The following is a 19,857-nucleotide window of genomic DNA, read 5'->3' on the forward strand; positions in this document are numbered from 1 at the left end:
ACTTTACATATAAATCCTATCACCATATCAGGGATTGACAGAAAAGAGGATATGGAATATTATAAAAGCCTATCAAGCATGTTCTTACCACAGTATACCCTCCTTCAAAGCTTTGAATTTGAAAAGTAAAAGCCCATTATCAAAAGCAATGACAAAAATAATAATAACGTTCCCGTCAATTACCATTACAAAATGGGTTCTTTTCCATGCCCATATTGAGGCATTCAGAAAACACTCCAGGCAAAGCATTAAAGCTAAAAAGCACATAATTATCCCCCACACAGACAAACCAAACATGCACATTTTCTTTATCCCCTATGAAGCAAATGTTATACAACAATTTCCAGTAAACAAACAAAACCCAAATTATGTCACTCCATTCGTAGATAGAAAGATAAGCATATCATCCAATATCCATTAGCACATAGCATTGAAAAGATTCTTCGAACAAATTTAATATTTAAAATACCTAAATTGAGGAAACAAATGGATTGGTTCTAAGGTTGCTTACTTTGACATTATTGCAATCCAATCCGCAGCCACACTGCGGACACTCATAGAAATTATCAATTGAGAAACTCGCCGACGCAATCCCAACAGAAAAATCAAGCTCGTTTCCATCTCTAGTCACCTCCACAATATTCAGCCACAAAAACAGCACTTTTACGCTTATGCCGCTCAAATTTGTGAGTTTGCCATTGCTTATGTAACCACTGATTCTGGATTTGTAATTCAACTGATAAGAACCTTCCAGAGAAAAACCGCACGAACCGTTCAGATAGGCGTTGAATTTACCAGTGTTTTTGTCCAGGTCGTATCCGATCACACCTTTAGGGAGGAGACCGATTGGAAAGTTGTATCCGGCGAGGATTTCATACGCCGTCTGAGTATCGGCCGCGGCGGCGGCAGGAAATGAAGCGGCGAGAGATGATACAAGGAGAAGAGTTGAAAGAGCCGTGAAAGACATGGCGGCTCTGGGACTTGTTTGGACTAGAATGATGTTACTCATTTCTTTTCTCTGTTCATAGGATTGCGCAGTGGATACGGTTGACAATTTCTCTCTCCCTAGAAAATTTTGTTATTTTCTGGAAAGTTGCCCTGGCTCTTGTTTGGTTGCCAGCTAAAATAGTAACAATGATGAGGTGGAGAAAGAAGGAAGACCAGCTACGTTTGTGGGACTGGGAAAATACGACAGCGTGGTAAGCTAGTGAGTCTATACGGCGCCGTTTGATTTTAGTTCTTGCTGTTGGGTATGCTAGGTAATGCACGTGTTTCTCACTAAAAACAGCGCGTTGCAAGCTGAGACCCCTCACGCTTATTTCTATGTATTCTGAAATGTAATCCGTTGATATTGCTTGCGTTAATGGAGGGGGACCCTGCTATGCTATGTCACCCTTTGATATATATACACACACACACACTATTAAGGTCTATACATCAACAATAGGTTGAATTGCCTATTTACTCGTATTAGTATCGTAACTTACTTATTTTAGGCATTAAATTATTGTTTTTATTTGTTTGCCCTTTGTTACAATATTTTCATACTATTATTTCTTCCATTTTATTTAGAGAAAATCACAGCAGGATTCACGTGGTTTGCAAAACAGAAACGGTCAATTATTATCTTTTTTTAAATATATTAATTTTTCTTTATATTTTGCTTTTATTATAATATTAGATCATTTCTTTTAAATTTTTACATATTTTTCCGTTAATTAACAAGAAAACACAAAAATAAAAAGAGATATTGAAATATTATAAAAAATTATAATATAATCGCTGTAGTTTGAAAAATACAATTAAGTCTATTTCTATATTTTTTAAAAAATAAAAGGAATTTCGTCAATTGTATTTCAACCAGGAGATCGTAACGTAATTGTCCTTTTATTTAAATAATCATTTTGAAAAACAGTATGAAGGACGTGATATACCACTAATAAATCTCAAAAAAATAAATCACAACAAACAAATTTAACGTTACGAATATTTATTTAAATATTCAAATTTCAAACCACAACAATTCCTTCCATCAGCATCAGTCTACTCAAACACATCCACATACAGATCGAGAATCGAACTTAATTAATCAGAAAGAAGAAAATAGATGATTGATTTTGAAATTCTCTCTCAAATTAGTATCGTCACAGTCAAATCCACAACCACAAGTAGGAGACTCATAGAAATTACTCACAGGAAAATCAGCAGAAGCGATCCCCACTGAGAATTCAAGCTCGTCGCCATCTCGAATCACTTTAGTAATACTCAACCAGAGAAAAAGTACCTTAACCTTGATACCGCTCAAGCTAGAAAGCTTATTTTTCTTAATTACGCCCGTAATAGAAGTCGAGTACTTGAGACTGTAAGAATCGATGGTGAATGAACAAGTTTCATTGAGAGAGACGGAGAACTTACCAGTGGAAGTGTCCAATTCGTAGCCAGTTACTCCGTTTGGAAGGAGACCGACTGGAAAATTGTACTCTTCGAGAACCTCATAGACTGTCAAATTGCCTCTGCCGGTGACCGATTGGATTGAGGAGACCAGAAAGAGGAGAATTGCGAGGAGAAAGGCCATGGTGGAACTAGAAAGGGTCTTGACGGGTATAGGAAATACATATAAGGGCTTTTGTAGGTGTCTCGGAAACGCGAGTGTAACTTAGGTAGATGAGTTTTGACCTTTGACTATTTGGTATTGAGATTGAACTATTTATAGTTGATGCTGGAGAAACGTGACGCAGTAGATTCCACGTGCACAATTGGATATTGGAATATGCCATTTACTTCAGAGTTAAGACAACGAGGTTGGGCCTAATGTCCTAAGCCGCTAAACGTGCTTCAATATTGTATGAAAATGGACTGGGCCTAAAGTCCTAAGCCTACTTCTTGTTATTGGATTTTCCAAACAAAATGAAAATGAAAAGATCTAGTACGTTCCAATCAGCCAACAAGTAATTGCAGGTTCTGAAATCTAAAATTAGGGTTCTAGAGATTAAAAATTGGAACGAAAACCCTTCATTACAATATTGCGAAACACAATATTACATTACAGCTACAGGCAATTTCATAATTAGCTCTGCTCATAGATCTGAACATCCCTTAGTTTCTAACCAATAAAATAAATATGAACTGATTAAGAAGAAAAAACAAGACTATTCTTCAACTTGTTACAATTAAATCCACAGCCACACCTGGGACAGTCCTTAAAGTTATCAATTGCAAAGTTTGCCGAAGCAATTCCAACAGAGAAATCAAGCTCATCGCCATCTCGAGTAACTTCCACGATATTAATCCATAGCAAAATAACAAAAACCCTAACGCCCGTCAAATTCCGGAGCTTGCCTTTCGATATTACTCCCGTAATGGTACTCTTATACTCGAGCGTGTATTGATTAATCTTATATTTACAAGTTTCATTCACATAGACCGCAAATTCACCTGTCTCTCTATTTAGCTCGTACCCAGTTACGCCTACTGGAAGAAGACCGATCGGACAGTTGTATTCTTTAAGAACATTATAAGCTGATGGCTTTTCTGCATCAATAACACCAAAAGCAAATGGAGATGTGACAGAAATCATTTCAAGGAAGGCGATTGACCATAAAACGGCCATTAAAGTTGAAGATCTTGGAAAGGCAAAGAAACCCATTTTCAAATTTTGAGTGTTTGGTTTCAGCGGAGGAGTTGTGACTGGTAATTGAATAGGAGACACATTAAAACAGAGCATTTCATCGCAACTACCAAGAATATAAGGGAGAGGCGAGATGGAGTTAAAAGGTACTACCACTGAGGACAGTGTCTTGTCGTTGTTGAAATAAGTGGCTATTAATGAAGCAGAGGTGTTTGATAAAATGGTTAAATGGGTACGGGAGAGAGGAAAGAGCTAGCGTATAGCGACGCTTGAACGCTTGGCTTGATTATCAACCCATGTAGTGGAGTGTCCCTATACTGTCATTTCACTTAATATAGGGATGGGATAATTACTATTATATAATACCTTAGTTTTTATCAAATACAATGATAAATACCTTTATGTTTAAAAGTATACTATTTAATACCTATATTATAATTCCGTTACACTATAATTTTTTTTTTTAATGATTCAAACTCTTGATCCCACAAGCGTTTTAATACCATTAAACCAAATAGCATGACTCCTTTAAAAAAAGAAAATTATTATTCTCAATATAAAAGGTACAATATAAGTTCCTTTTTAGTGATGGACGATTCTGTGATCTAGCACTGTAAATCTGTCTAGTGTCAACAATGCGGACACTTGAGGAAGCTTTGAACTGGAAACTTGGATGATATTGGTCCAACAGAGAATTGAAGCTGGTTCCCTTCACGAATCACTTTTCCAATCCCAATCCAAAAGAATGCAACACGAAACTTAACACCTCCCAATTTATCCAGCCTGCCTTCGGATATTTCACCCCTGTGTTGGAATTGTACCTGATCTTATATGATTGGACGGAAATTTTACAACTTTTGTTCAGAACTACGGAGAATTCACCCGTGCTTTGGTCTAACATGTAACCTATCACTCCCTCTGGAAGCAGGCCCATCGGCAAGTCGTAGTATTGAAGAACATCATATGCTGATGATGACCCAAATGCAACTGGGGTTGTAATATAACTCAAAATCACGATAATTCCCCATAATATTGCCATCTAAAGCTGCAAAATTTGTTTCTCTTTGCAGATAATAATGGTGGATATTTGGTTGCTTCTTTATAAAAGGCGTAATTAGGTAAAGCACCTACTTGTTAACTACAAAGGGCAGGAGGATCAACGGCAAAGATTTCATAAATATTACCGCTATAACAGTAAATACATATCGCAGCTAAATATGAGGCTCTATAATGCATTTTAATGCTAGAGATGCTTGAAATCTCAGGGAAACTAAATAATACCACGCCTTTTCTGGCAATTTCAATCACTTTACAAATGTAAAAATCATTTACCACGTTATTAATCCGTTACCTTCAAAACATCACCCAAATTTATGATGCCAAAACCTAAATTTCCCATACAAAAGAAATAAATTCTTGGTTCCTTGAATTGAATGATATCTTATCTAAACAGAATATTTTCCCCTTTAACCTCCAGGTTCTATGATTATATATCTGAACAGGTAAGCTTCAATCAGACATGGGAATTCACCTTGACCTAAAACAAGACAAACATTCTGTTAAGTATATATATATATAAATTTTTTTTTTTTTTTTTTTTTTGGGGGGGGGGGGGGGGGGGGGGGCGGTTGGAGAAAAGGAATCCTCCAGTCTCAAGAAGATTATTGAGAATATCAACAAAAAGTTCTTAATGATCTGAAATTCAGAAGTGGGAGCATGTTATTAACCCGCAATTGCAGGTTTGTTTAACCATAAACTAAAATAAATTGCTGCGCTTAAAGGATAAGGAATCACCTAAGAAGATGAAATATTGAAACATGGATGGAATTAAAAACAAGTGCCATACATACACTTGTTCCTGATCACATCCTCCAAACATTGGGGGTATATGCCAAATTAGAGCTAGCAATGGCTCTAACCACATGATTGTAGAGCCCAAGTCTCTGAGTCTACCTTAGAAAGAAATAAAAATAGCACACGAATCACAGATGAAAACAAAGCTTTTAAAGTATACCTCAAGCTTATAGTTAATATGTACTATCTTTTACTGTTCTAAGTCCAAATTATATTAGAAGATATGTCTGCCATAAAAATACAAGTGCCAGGTTGACAATCTTCCACAAAATAACCTAGTCTGAATACGAGGTACAGGTAAAACAACCTCGTTAAATCAAATGAAATGAATACTCACAGATGATATATAAAAGAATGCAACTAGAGAAAGACCACATTTGTGAGCTGAAAACAGGAGGCCTTAGGTTCCAAGTTGTTTGGCAACTATGTAGTAGTTGGCTATGATGCTTTTTACTTCCAAGTTCCAATTGTCAAATAAGTTGGATTGATATCCACCTTCTAAAATACAGCAATGCATCAGAGTAAAAGCACGGAATCTCCAACAAAAGTACATTGTTCTGTAGGCTTTGCTTTTAACAACCGCTGGCCATACAACCCTGATACAGGCCTATTGTTCTTAAGCTATTGTTGCCACCAATAATACACTCGCTATTGTCAACAATCAACTCATCGCAATTCCCCATGCCAAGCAATTATGTAATCACTGATGATACCACTCTGTCAAATGCTCAAGGTAGTCCATAGATCAAGTCCTACATCTTCAGAATAAAGAATGAATATAAAAATCATCTCCCAAAATTTTAGCATGGATTCTCATTCTAGCATCTAAGCTCATCCTCAGCTTTCACATACATGCTTAATTCTAATCCCATGGACGAAACATGTTTAGTTGTAGCTTTCTATTTTATTGATCCATAATTCTAACTAGAAACATGCTTATAAAACTAAATATCATCCATGCTCATCATAAATTCTGATCATGCAATTGATGTCAATCTCACTATATTTTGTCACACACAAAAGCCTATCCAAACATAACTACCTAATATCATCATGTTAAAACTTTAATTTACCCCTTCATATTTTAGTTTCGCAATGAAAGCAAGAACTGATAACTACAAACACCTTAGGATGGAACAAGAATCTGATCCTAATTGTATAAGAGCATCCGTTACTTACAATTAGCATTCTGATAAGACAGTCAACTGAAAAAATAAGAGGGAGAAAAGGGTAAGGAGAAGACTAATACAAAAGTCAACATCATCCTCAATTCCTGATGAACTAGATAATTGGATGAAGGTGTTTGATTTGACTTAGATCTATCCAAAGTACAGGGAACATTAATGTAAATCAGAAGAATCAATACAACAACCTGATGCATATGTATGAATGATAAATACAAAAAAACAAAAACATTAATTTGCATAGCTATTGACACAATCAAAAGGAAATAATGGAAGCAAATAAAAATAGCAACAAATAAGAATTAAGAAAAAATTCATACCAAAGATTAAGAGAAAGAGCAAGTATAATTCGTTCAGCATTGAACCAAATCAGCTGACATCCTTGAGTCTTTTTATCATCGCATCTAGAGATTTCTTCTTGGGATTCTGCCTGGCTCCCCTGCTCCCAAAAGTTCCAAATAGTCTATCTGATTGATCCCTCAACTTCTCTGATATAGTCACAACTTTCCTATGATCCAAAGCATTGTAGCTTCTCTCCCTAATTACAGCGTTCAAAAAGTTCTCAGGGTGATTGCTCAAAAGCAAATTAGCCAATTGCCTTGCCTCAGCAAGTGCTGTTTTCAACTGATTTGCATCTCCCTCAGTGAACAAAGAAGCTTGATTATCTGCAAAAGATTCCAACAACCGAATATCTACATCAATCCCCATGATAGCATTTATATTAAATCTCTTAACAGAGTCCCCATATAATGCCCCAACAATAGTCTCTGAAATGTGAGAAAGAACATCTTGCAAGACCCTTTTAAGAACTTGTGCTGGCAATATCTGTTGAGCAGTAGAAACCAGAGTTTCCAAATATATTATGACCTCATTCACATATTCATTTCCATTCTGTATGGGCTCATCCGCCATCCAATTCACGTTCTCAATCAATGTCATGAAACCATCAACCTTCTGTTTAAGCAACCCAGATAGCATCTCTTCCGCAGCATCTCGAGCTTTGTTTAGTGGAAACTGCCTCCTACCTCTCTCTGCCATTCTCAAGGGAATGCCAGACAGTTGTGCAGCATGTCGAAAAAAGAAATCACAAGCACGTTCAATCACAGCCATATTTGCAGCAACCTGCATTGCTTGGGAAACCCCATGGACTGATGTATTTATAAGTTTCAGTAAAGCTTCATCCAGAACCTCACCCAATAACCGGTCCAAATATTTCTTTACAACATCAAAGAAATCAAGCTGCCCACCATAGGACATAAAACTCACTGAATCTTCGATAAAGGACCGCACAATTCGACAACAATCTGGCACCGTGGATGAAAAAGGTGCAACATAGGGAAATGCCGGGATAATATCCGATGTCTGTAGCTGAAATGAAAGAACATTCATCGAGTATTCATATTCTTTTTTCATTAGCATCTGCTCAAACTTATCAGCAGCGAGTGCCTCTGCTATCTGCTTGCGACAATCAGACAACAGTAACTCATGGTACTTATCCCTGTGTTTGCTCAAAACATCTAATAAAGCATCTACTGGGTACCCATATCTGCGCAAAGTCACCCCAAGCAAGCTCACATAATCCTTGATTAACAAAAGATGATTTGCAGTTTGCATCCGAGAAAACTGATCTTCTAACACTGAACACATCTTACTAACGGCAGTCTCCCACAAATTTTCAACGTCCATTCTCGAGATGAGACCTCCTCCAGTCCTCAATATCCGATCTTCTACTATAAAAAATCCAGCAATTTGCGCAAAAAAAGTTTGATGAGATTCAAGGAAAGGGGTCATGGATGATACCTGAAAATCTGAAGTCAACTGAAGCTTCCTATTCTCAAAATAATACTGCCTAAACCGATCCTCAAGTCCTAATGTCTGGTGGATATGATAAGCTCGATACAGCGGAGTCAAATCGAACCCTAACAACGCACTGCCACCATTACTGTACCCATCTTTACCATCATCTCCTATTCCACCATTTATGCCGTCGTCGTCATCTTCCTCTTGCAAAGCATACACGCAATCTCGCAAACTGAGACGGCTTTGCTCTTCAGCTTGCCTCTGCTTGATTCTCAGGTCTTCCTCTCGCTGCCTCGCCGCCGAAGCTTGACCGATAGCCAACTGACCCAAATTGCGACTTACTACACGGATCTCCACAAGCCAGTCACCAAACTCTTTGCTCACTTTCCTCTCTATATGCGATCGAATCTCCGGTATCTTCTTCTCCAACATCCTCTTCAAAGTAGACGATGGCGTGCTATCCAATAACTCGTTCTCGATCGTATACACGCACTTCAAGGCCATGTAGAAGTTACCACTGGATAAATGATCGTTGGCTCTGGAGCATAGCTCCATGAGCTTGATACAAGACATGATTGAAGTAAGAGCTAAGTTCACATTGCGAGAGACGGTTTGGGCCTCTATATAAGAATCAAGGACGGTTAAGAGAGGACCCGCTACAGACTGAAGCTTAGAGTTGGAGTCAGAGAGGGCTGATTTCAGTGAATCTACGTCGGAGAGTAAGGATCGAAGGTCATCGACGGCCATAATAAAGTCTTGATAGTGAGCTTTGCAAACTTCCTCGATTTCTGACTCTTTGGAGCGGGAGAACTGTCGGAGATTGTGGAGAAGTGTCTCAGGCTTGCCGGAAGCGAAAGCCTTGCGGACGAAAGGACCGAGGTCCTCCCCGTTGCAGATGGCGGCTGAGAGGAGGAGCTGGTCCTGCTTATCGGCGGAATTGTCAGCGTCTCCGTTGGCCGGAGCCACTTTCCGGCGGAGCTTTGTGGAGTGCATTTCGGTGACGGTTACTGGATTGATGAGGGAAACGATTTAGAAGAGGATTGATTAGAGGCGGTTATTTTGACAAAGGAGAAGATCGGGGAAACTGGAGGCTTGGTTTGACTAATTTTGACAACGGTAATTACTGGGGTATTTTGGCAATTTCATAGTTAACGAGGTAAAAGCTTAAAGACAAATATTCGATCTTCAAAGGTTAATTATTCTACTCTCATTCACTTGATCAATCATTCAGTAATTCTCGTATCTTTCTGTATAACGGTAACTCCAGAGTTTTTACTTTCAACTTCTCTTACAAAAATTCTAACTCTTCAATTAACCAATTAGATAAAGTAATAACATTTTGCTAAACAAGTTCCAATATTTTCTTTGTTTATGGGACAACTAACCATACGACGATGCTATTCTGGCAGTGTAGTTGGTTGCTCTCAACTAACGGATTCCCGCATAAATAAAAAAAATTAATAAAATAAAATTATATTTAATTTATAATTATTTTTTAATTTTTCAAAAATATCCTCACGCCTTTCTTTCTCAAGACAAATTTCGCGACTTTAACAAAATTCGATTGTACATTTTCATTATATTCACATATTAGTTAGAATGTTTTAAAAATCGATTTGATGGTTTTTATTTTTATTTTATTTCTATTTAGTTTTCCGGCTTAACATATAAATTGATATATGAATTTAAAATTTTTGCTAATTAATTTTTTGGTTGATCCATTAACTCTTAATGCAATTTAGGCAATTTTTAATAAATGCTATAATCATTTATATTTTTTTATCTAAATTAGCTGACAATGGTTTTTACATTTTTAGCTAACGGATAAAAGTTCAATAGATACAATTTAAAAAATATTTAATAGATAAAATTTTATAAATTAACATATTTTTAAAAAGTTAAGATGTCGAACTTTTCAATTATAATTATAAAATATCTATCCTACTCCTAAAAAAAGAACTTCTTACATTTTATTTCAACTGCATTCTTTTTGTTATGCTAATACATTTTCCACCAAAAATTTAAAGCATTTATACGTTTCAAATTTTTTTCCTTTTTAGAATTTTATTGATCAATTATCATATTTATCAAAGAACGTATAACTAAATATGAAGATGTAATTACTACTCTAATTAAGAAAATAATAAAATAAGGATATAAATCTACAATAGAATTTTCAAATAGACTATATTTATCATAACAGTACAACTTTTCTATTTATTATAGAACAAATTAATTCAAGACATAAAATTTGTGTTTATGATTAATTTTACTTTTATCTTTAATAGAATTAATAGAATATTGAATTTTCTAATTTAAAATAATAAAGATGTAATTTAAAAAAACATAAAAATATAATACATGGCTAGAGATTAGAAAAAAAAAAAGAATAGTATGGAGTTCAATGGCAAATGACTAAAGATTATTCTTAAAAGATTGAAAATTCAAGTTTCACTCATCGTAGTGTCAGATCAATGACATATTTTTACATACTATAGTTCCCGTCTTTTAAAAAAATTTCAAAAATTAGGAAGCAAAATAAAAAAAATTACATTATTTTTTATTTAAAGTTTTCATTCTTTGCGAGGGGAAAAAAAAAAAAAGAAAATGCAATGCCAACAACCCAATTTGATTAAGTTTAATTTTTTAAATTAGGATAAAAGGACATGTAATTTATAACTACAATATGTTAAATTTTATTAACAAATGATTTTATAATTAACTTAAAAAACCCTAAGCAAATTATATATGGATAAAAAAATCAAATTATAATATACAAATTTAATGTAGTTGTTTTACAATCTCAATCTAATTTCTTAGCTATTTTTTAATCAATATGATTATTTTATTACAGAATTCTCATACCAAAAGGGCTAATGTTCCAACCAGGTAGGTCGGGCTGGACGATATCACAGTCCAGGCCTAACTACTCGGTGGGCCTAAAATCTCTCTAGCTGTAAACGACATCGTTATTAACAGCGAATCAATCTTGTTGACATTCAGATCAAACTGAATCAGACACGTGGATGGTAAAGGAAGAGGATGCAACATAATTCGATAGAATTAACGACAGGTAGAAGTGACTGAATCCAACTTTCATCTACAAAGTCCTAAAACCCTAGCCCCTCCCCTTAAGCACATTTGCCTCGCAGGAGTCGCGCGCCGAGCAGCAAAAGGAGGAACGACAATGGTATCATTTTCACCAGCTAGCCTTATTATCAGTTTTTGAAAGCTTGTCTCTATTTGTTTCTTCCATATCTGAACCTTAGCTTGTGATTATAGGGTATCGATTTGAAGGCCGGAGGCAAGAGCAAGAAGACTAAGCGCACTGCGCCTAAGTCTGATGATATCTACCTCAAGCTACTTGTCAAGGTCTTAATCTCTCTAATCTTTCAATTTGTGCATGCGTGTGTTTTATATATACTTACACGGGTGGATTTGTGAACAGTTGTATCGATTTCTGGTGAGGAGAACTGGTAGTAAATTCAATGCGGTGATTCTTAAGAGGCTCTTCATGAGCAAGATTAACAAGCCACCTCTCTCCCTCTCTCGTTTGATTAGTTTCACAAAGGGCAAGGTTGGTTTCTCTCTCCATCCCTTCCCTATTACCTGTTTAGTTTATGAGACAATTATGGAAAACAAAATAATTGTATGAAAAAGATCACCTCAACGACACTAAATGATTTAGTTTAGCTTTGAATTTTTTCTTCCTTTTGTGCTGAAAGGGGAAAGTTTGCTGTATGCTATTTGGTTGCTGAAATTGTAGGGAAGAAAGAAAAGAGTCTGATGTTCCAGTTATGATATTGCTGTCTAGTGTTTGAGAAATGTCTCAGCTCACTAATAGAGAACACATTTTATTCCATTGCTTCCAATTTCTTACGTTTTTCTGTTCTATATTTAACTTTGTTTACATTGGGCATAATTGTTCAACTTTCTATTTATTGGCTTTGATTCTTCAGGAGGATAAGATTGCTGTGGTTGTTGGGACTGTAACTGATGATATTCGTGTGTATGAAGTCCCTGCTTTGAAGGTTACTGCACTGAGGTTCACTGAGACAGCAAGGGCAAGGATTGAGAAGGCAGGTGGCGAGTGCTTGACCTTTGATCAACTTGCTCTTAGAGCACCTCTTGGTCAGAATACGGTATGTAATTTAATACCATCCTTACTGGTGGTTGAATGAGTAATTCTTGATCTAGTTGCATAAGTAAATGTTATAGTAAGCAAATTGGCATGACTTTTGTGTTGATGGTGTGTGATTTAATAACATCCTTGCTATTAGTTTCTGTTATGCACAATCTTTAGACTTCACATGCTTTTTAAGTTATTTTCTGTGTGTAAATTCAGCAATCAGTATGACCATCCATATATTTCTGAGGAAGCCCAGGTCAAAATTTTTTCCTAGTCTCTGAAGATTTGCCTTATCCAGTACAATTAATTTCAGTAGTGTATCAGGCGCAGCTACTTGTCTATGGCTACCCAGTTAAACATCTGACCCTCATCCCAGCAAATAAGCTTTGACTTTGAAATCCTATTATTAGGTTCAAGGCCAAGCCAGGGATGTTGGATTGGTTCCAATCAAATACAGTTCCTGGACTAGTCATTGGAGGCTGTAATATTCCCTTCAGCCTCAGGTCTGGAACTGAGCATTGGAGCGACTGAGCTTGCAACCTTCAAACACTAGTTTCATAGGAACAGTCTTGTCTCACCTCATCTGCAGGGCTGGATGGTAGTTTCTTTTAATCACATTTCAGTTCTGATTGCTCTTTCTTGTATTGAGATGCTATGGCGTGTGGGATAAGATGGTATATAGTGATAATCATGAAACAAAGAATACTTAGAGGATGAGCAAAAACATTTATGCTCATTAGTTTCTAGATGCGTTAGATACATACAGGATTATAATCATCAATCTATAGTAGATGCCATTGTTTACAATCTCAGTGGTTCCGTGTTGTGTATAAATTAGATTTCCCTTCTTTGTTGGTATGGCTGGAGAACTTTATTTATTTGTTTTTTATATATTACTGATGTAGACAGGCAAAACTTGAGCATGATGCCAATTCAATTTCTCAATTTTGCAGGTTCTCCTAAGAGGTCCTAAGAATGCTCGTGAGGCAGTTAAGCACTTTGGACCAGCTCCTGGTGTACCACACAGCCATACCAAACCCTATGTACGATCAAAGGGAAGGAAATTCGAGAGGGCTAGAGGAAGAAGGAACAGTAGGGGCTTTAGGGTTTGAGTGCTCCAAGCCAGTGCTATCCATAAACAAACATCCAATTTGCTTATGTTTTACTTTCTTGTTCTCACCCTCCAGTTTGGAACAATTACATAATCTTGCATTTTATATTGTATTTTATTTTGATTTAAACGAAAGATTTTGCAAGTTGACTAATGATTGTTGGGTAATTTTGATATTTTAGTGGTGCTATGATACAATTAAGAATTCTATCTTATTTAGATTACTGTTGAGTGTGCTGTTTTTTGATCTATCGCAATTGATAATTGGTTTTTGCCTTGGTGATAGCAATTCATTTTGCAGTAATGACATGAGTCCTCTTCAACTTGTGCAGAAACCGGGTAGGCTGGGCATTCGGATCTGAGTTTACTTCTTTAATTAATCTACCACCTATTTCAAAACAATGTAATTTTACATGGCTAATTATGCGGCTCGTACGATATTATGTTTGTATCACAGAGGAAATTTGTTTTGGAGGACAGTAAAATTATTCTCTCCACTCGATATAGCTTTTTCTTATTTTCCCTTTTGTTTTGGAGAAAACTTTTTCATTCCTCTCTTTATCCAAATAAGAAAGTATTATTATTTTTATTTCTTTTCATATCTCCCAAACATAACCATAAGTTTAACTTGTGCTATAAGCTTCACTATATTTTGATTTTTATTTTACAAATTTAGGATTAATTGCAAATAAAAGAGCTTGGGCTAACTTACCGAAAACTCATAGTAAGATGGGTAAAAAAAAACCTAAACATGGAGCTCAATCAACAAAAAAGCAAAAGCATGAAAAGATCCAGGTTGCTCCGATCTAATCATTCAAATCTTGCACTTCGCCACTCCCTATAACGGCACTGGTGGTAGTGGTAGTTTCAAAAAACACAACATGAAGAGCGGTAACAGTTTCAATTCGTGAATACCAACTCAAAATTAGGGACAGGAGCGTTATCAAATGGAATTTACAGGAGACGAGAGGAGATGAAAACGGTTGCTCTATCTGTTGGTTCTTGTACCAAAAACGTCGGCGTTTGAACAGATTTAGTGTCTCACATTCTTTAAGTAAATGATGAACTTGTATTAAGTTAACACACACTTAGCTCGATCGTCCTCGACCCCATTAACAATAATATTTTATTTGAAATTCATTCAAATTCTAATTTCAATTTAGGGTATTATTCATACAAAAAGTGAAGAACTTTAGTAAATTTACGTAAAAATCAAAATAGAGTGAGATTGGAACGCAATATAAAATTAAGCCTAAATCAAATGAACTTTCAGAAACGGAAGAGCAACTTATGGATTCATCAATGCATATCCAAAACAAGATTAATTTGAAGTTCGCATTATTTTCAGCTTCGTGCAAGTCTGAAAGTCGGAAGCAATACCAACCTAATTTTTAAGCATTACATATCATTCAAACGGTTGTAGTATTGTCTCAATCTCGCTCCAAATATGAGTAATCATCTCATCTCCTGAGTGGATGAGATCAATAGATTGCATGAGAACCAGGGGTTAATAAAAGTATAAAACCCATTATGGCCCTTTTATTGCCTGCACAAGTTTCAAATGCTAATTAAAATTTCTTGATAAAATCGTAAATATGCGCACTGATTTCTTCTGGCTTTTCTTGGTTGAGATAGTGACATACTCCTTCCATTATAACTACTTCTTGCAAAAAAGGGACATACTTTTTCAATCCTCCATTGTGTATGTATTCCTTCACACCAGGGAAGTGATAAGTAACGTCCAGGTCCCCCACTATAAACTTGACTGGTACTTTAATTTGCAACCCTGTCCACGGTGCAGTCAGCTCCCAGTTTCTGTATCAGGCAACAGAAAAAATATTTTTAGCTTGCATAAGCATAACATAACTCGATTCCTCAAGGCCAGCATTTGATGCCAAAGAGACAGGAAATGGAAATGTGAAATGAATTTATATTATACATCAAACAAAGACATGGAAGATGAATCTTAAATTAAGCAAAGGGTCTATTTACTATCTAAAATTGACTGCAAGATAAACAAAAAAAAAGGTTGTGTTTGAGGGTTCATACAGATCTAAACACCGATAATAGTTCAGTCCTCCAGTGAAGCCCTTCTGGTTAAACTTGCTAACATAATAATTTATATCCTCTTCTGACAGCCAAGGAGGCAAACTTGGATTGTCTGGTAAACCTCTGAATCCTATTTTAGGTATACAAGGTGGTTTTGGATTGCGAGAAGCAAGAAATCTTCTAAGCACTTTTGCAGCACCAGCTTGGGCAAAGTCTTCTTCAATCTCTCCTGGTTCCTGCAACACAATTCAGCAAATTTTCAGCTGGTTAGTTCAGGAAGAGTAAGGGCTCTATATGTTACAATTGTGGCATCAACAAGGTGGGGAAATGAAAATAGGCCTGAAAAGGCGTGCTAATATCAATATTGCAAGAAGATAACTATTTTCGACAACCATGTCTTCAAGATCAGTTCTCAATTCACATGAAAATGATGCATGAAAGACGCTCAGTACTGGATTGATTGAAACATAATGGATTCACTTATCTAATGAAGCAAAATCTGTAGGCATAGTTCTTCTGTGAGAGCATGCAAGGGAAGTCTATACTAAAATGAACTAATCGTAGAGTTAGAGCAATTTGGCCAGTAGAATTGTTATTCCTAAGCCTCTATACAATGCGTTCCAAATCCTTATTGTGCAATGCATTTCACACTCACCTACATTGCAGTATATTACTAATACAGACATTAATATGGTACATACGTGATACATGTCTAGCAGTAATTGAAGTTTTATAAATTGAATTTGTCAGCTGTGTGAAAATCATCAAAATCAGCTCTTCTACAATTTTCGTTAGAAATATAACTACAGTTGAGAAAGTAAAAAATAAAGGAAAGCAAAAAAAAAAAATTATTGCCTTAGAATACATTTAACCTCAAATAAACAAAGAGATGACTGTCAGAACATTAGCAACAATTATATTTAGTTCCTCCTGGTAGTCCTAGGCAATTTTCTCTGTAGAAAAGTGGAAAAACTGACTACTAAGGCCAGAATTTGCAGAATAACAACAAGTGAAAATTTTTTATCTTCTAACATGGTTAGGCAAAAGAGAAAGCGAAAAATGATGCAACTGTGCATACAAGTCCTTGCCAAACTCAAATGCATTGAGAGGAAAAGAGAAATTCATTGTTTTAGTCCAAGATGATTAATCAATCAAAAGCCAGTCTAAATTGTCTGTACTTAAGATCATAAATATTTGTGGGTCTAAGGCCAACCCTACTCTATTCCCTTTTCTGGCGCAGTGACTTCACTTTCAATTCTGTGAACACCAATCAAGTTTCAAATACAAAAATCTGCAAATGGAATTACAATTCACAATTGAAGTAAAAAAATTTAATTTACATTCTCAGGTGAAATAAATGACAATAAATGTTTGATAAACAGAAGAATAAATGCAAATGATCTGAACTTTGAAGTACAATCACACTTCCACCTAATTTAATTGAGATCGATAAAGACCTTGAAACTGAAATTCGAGAGAGGGGAAATGAAAAGAATTTAACTTACCTGAAACCTGCAGATATAGAAATCATCACCTAATAATTCTCGGTATTTTTCCAGAGGCTTATGGTTTGGATTCCTCGGCGTGAAAACAACACTAGTATTAACCAAAGCCTTGATTCTATCAGGCCTAAACAAGCACATATGCCAAGCCACTATCGCACCCCAGTCATGACCCACAAGAAACACTTGCTCAATGCCTAGAGAGTCAAGCAGGCCGACAAGGTCACCCACGAGGTGGAGGATGGTGTATTGAGTGGGGGATGGTGGCGCGTCGGTATCGCCGTAGCCACGAAGGTCAGGGGCGATGCAACGGTAGCCGAGGGCAGAGAGGGAAAGGAGCTGGTGGCGCCACGAGTACCAAAGCTCAGGGAAACCGTGTAGGAAGAGAATAACTGGGCCGGTCCCAATTGATGCTACGTGCATGTTTATGCCATTTGTGGGAATCGTTGTGTGCTCTATCTTCTCCATCTCTCGTCTTGTTGATAGTCGATTTTGAGCTTCGTCTTGTCAAAGAGTGCGAAAGCTACTAAATACAAAGAACGTCGAAACCAAAGGAAAGTTTTTAACTTTTATTTCATCATTGAAAGCAAAAGTTCACCAACAAAAAATCCCACAAAGCTAACGCATCCAACCAGATGAGCACTAAGACACAGCGCGAAGATAATCAAAGAAAGAATGAATAATGGATCGACTTGTCTGGACCCAGTTCAGCCCACTCATGGATCAAGTCTGATTCTATCAATTCAGCCCGTTAATTAAAATTGTGCCCAGTGAAAAAGAAAAAAGAAAAAAAAGGAAATTACGCATTACCTTCCAAACTGGAAATGAGGATTTCTAGATATTCTTCATTCTAAAATACAGGAATAACTAACTTTTTTTTCCTGGTTGAAAGTCTTCTTACAAAATTTCCACAGCTCCACCAGTATTTTGATTGTCAAAAAAAAAAAATTACCTTCCCAAGTGGAAATGGGAAATATTCCCCATGATATTTGTAGTTTGGTGTTAAGTTTTATAGCATTCATTTGGGAAATTTAGTGTGTTTATGTAAGCAATATTTTTCAAAGCAGAGAATTTGAATCAAGTTGCAGTTTTTCTGATATGTTAAAGTAATGTTGTTGGAACATTAAGTGTTTGTATGTATAACTCGTTGCACATTTTTATACTTTCCCACAAATTATATTTAATTAAACGCAATTTTTATCATAAAATTTTAATTAAATCAAATCTGTAAATTCTATATTCATTTCATCATTTTCCTGGAAAGTTATTTTTCCTTGGAAAATAATTTTACACAAGAAAATTAAATTTTGACAACCAAAAGCCATGGTTCTAGATTGGAATCAAACCATCTTCAAAATGCTTATTTTTCTAACTTCGTTCCTATCCTTTTCATCATTGGTGCTGCTTTCATGATTCCTAGTCCATTTCCACTTTTATTATCATTTTTCCAACACTATAATACATTTTTTTTCCCAAGCACACATTTTGATTTTCACTTCATAATGACTTTTTTTGTTTGGGGAAGGACTTTATATAATTATTCAATTCTTACATAATGATAATAGAAAAATTCTTGTCTGCAACGCATGTATAGGTGGTCTCATGTACCAATCCAATCGAATTTTTTTTTTTTATATGTTATTAATTTTTTCTCTCTGTATATGGTTAAAAATATCTAAAACATTGTTTTTTATCGGTTTGGTGCATAAATAAGTCCATAATGATATTTTATAAAATGACAGGAATTATTTCCATGATATTTCAGTTTCTTATGCAATTTTTTTTTTGAATAAAATGAAACTGACCGTGCAAAAATATTTATGGATAGATGTGGAAAATAATTGTCATATATATCTATATTTCTTATTTTATATTTTAGACCATGGAAATATTTAGCAAGTTTTTGCATGGAAGATGGAACCTCGTCACGTGCTTTGAATGAAAGAAAAAAAAAATTGTTTTCTACAAACTTCCAAACTGTTATGATCAAGATTAATCAAATTTCTTTAAAAAATAATAATAAATAAAACCGTAATTTACTACTATAAATATATACGTATACATATATTACATTTGATTTAAACAGTATTCAGATAAAATTCTCATAATAATAATAACTCAAAACTTTAATCCTTAATTTTATAAGTAAAATTTATTTAAAAATAAAATATACTTTCACTTATTTAACTATACATATATATTAATATATAATTTATTTTAATCTGACCTGGTTTCCAAAAAATTTTAAAAGAATGCTTCAAGTCATGGATCAAAGGAAACAAAATGAAAGAGTCAACCAAATAACAGAAGTATAAATTAATAAAGCCATTCTCATGCATAGACTTAGAGTTCTATTTCGCAATTGCTGGAGCCTGGAGCATGCTTTCTTTGAACAGAGGATAGAACCCATTGCAGTAATAGTTATGACAAATTGACCGCAGTTGAAATCAACGCCACCTGGACAAAGATGAATTACATTTTATCAAAAATATGAGTTTTAAAATAGTCAAATTTTTAATTTTATCCTCCAAAACAGTTTTACTTTTGTCAATTTCGTCCTTTTAAGTTTTAGTCTTAAATCCAGTCACCATTGGATAGAA

General features: G+C 35.4%; 7 protein-coding genes across 9 annotated transcripts in view; 2 read left to right on the top strand and 5 right to left on the bottom strand.

The window, feature by feature from the left end:
• Positions 1-347: 347 nt before the first annotated feature.
• On the bottom strand, positions 348-1,148 carry LOC105642545 (uncharacterized protein At5g01610). The gene has a single exon (XM_012227408.4). It carries the CDS (start codon positions 1,007-1,009, stop codon positions 470-472), a length of 540 nt encoding a protein of 179 aa, XP_012082798.1. The 5' UTR covers positions 1,010-1,148; the 3' UTR covers positions 348-469.
• Positions 1,149-1,973: 825 nt separating this feature from the next.
• On the bottom strand, positions 1,974-2,682 carry LOC149496477 (uncharacterized protein At5g01610-like). Its single transcript, XM_089721999.1, has one exon. It carries the CDS (start codon positions 2,573-2,575, stop codon positions 2,090-2,092), a length of 486 nt encoding a protein of 161 aa, XP_089578125.1. The 5' UTR covers positions 2,576-2,682; the 3' UTR covers positions 1,974-2,089.
• A 307-nt stretch (positions 2,683-2,989) lies between these two features.
• On the bottom strand, positions 2,990-3,926 carry LOC105642547 (uncharacterized). The gene has a single exon (XM_012227410.4). It carries the CDS (start codon positions 3,722-3,724, stop codon positions 3,131-3,133), a length of 594 nt encoding a protein of 197 aa, XP_012082800.1. The 5' UTR covers positions 3,725-3,926; the 3' UTR covers positions 2,990-3,130.
• A 952-nt stretch (positions 3,927-4,878) lies between these two features.
• On the bottom strand, positions 4,879-9,589 carry SEC15B (exocyst complex component sec15B). 3 transcript variants are annotated; one of them, XR_016321007.1, is made up of 3 exons: positions 6,987-9,589; positions 5,820-6,240; positions 4,879-5,165 (listed from the first exon to the last, which is right to left on the bottom strand). XR_016321007.1 is itself a non-coding variant. In XM_012227411.4 (2 exons), exon 1 carries the CDS (start codon positions 9,457-9,459, stop codon positions 7,036-7,038), a length of 2,424 nt encoding a protein of 807 aa, XP_012082801.1. In that variant the 5' UTR covers positions 9,460-9,588; the 3' UTR covers positions 4,879-5,165; positions 6,987-7,035. The 3 variants fall into 3 exon arrangements, 2 of the variants coding, with proteins under 2 accessions (XP_012082801.1, XP_012082802.1); XM_012227411.4 differs by lacking the exon at positions 5,820-6,240 and having other exon boundaries at positions 6,987-9,588; XM_012227412.4 differs by lacking the exon at positions 4,879-5,165 and having other exon boundaries at positions 5,618-6,240.
• A 1,926-nt stretch (positions 9,590-11,515) lies between these two features.
• Positions 11,516-13,930, top strand: LOC105642551 (large ribosomal subunit protein eL18y). The gene is made up of 5 exons (XM_012227413.4): positions 11,516-11,656; positions 11,749-11,838; positions 11,915-12,043; positions 12,426-12,608; positions 13,549-13,930. The coding sequence occupies exons 1-5, from the start codon at positions 11,654-11,656 to the stop codon at positions 13,705-13,707; spliced, it is 564 nt and encodes a 187-aa protein (XP_012082803.1). The 5' UTR covers positions 11,516-11,653; the 3' UTR covers positions 13,708-13,930.
• A 1,043-nt stretch (positions 13,931-14,973) lies between these two features.
• On the bottom strand, positions 14,974-17,916 carry LOC105642552 (epoxide hydrolase 3). The gene is made up of 3 exons (XM_012227415.4): positions 17,261-17,916; positions 15,756-15,991; positions 14,974-15,521 (listed from the first exon to the last, which is right to left on the bottom strand). Exons 1-3 carry the CDS (start codon positions 17,723-17,725, stop codon positions 15,275-15,277), a joined length of 948 nt encoding a protein of 315 aa, XP_012082805.1. The 5' UTR covers positions 17,726-17,916; the 3' UTR covers positions 14,974-15,274.
• Positions 17,917-19,747: 1,831 nt separating this feature from the next.
• Positions 19,748-19,857, top strand: part of LOC149496478 (putative pectinesterase/pectinesterase inhibitor 41) — a 912-nt gene continuing 802 nt past the window's right edge. The window contains exon 1 of the mRNA XM_089721348.1: positions 19,748-19,751. Within this exon, the coding sequence (XP_089577474.1) occupies positions 19,748-19,751 (4 nt within the window). The remainder of the gene's footprint in view (positions 19,752-19,857) is intronic.

Source organism: Jatropha curcas, chromosome 5 (genome assembly GCF_041381405.1).
Source record: "Jatropha curcas cultivar XTBG-Jc1 chromosome 5, XTBG_Jcur_1.0, whole genome shotgun sequence".
Lineage (NCBI taxonomy): Eukaryota > Viridiplantae > Streptophyta > Magnoliopsida > Malpighiales > Euphorbiaceae > Jatropha > Jatropha curcas.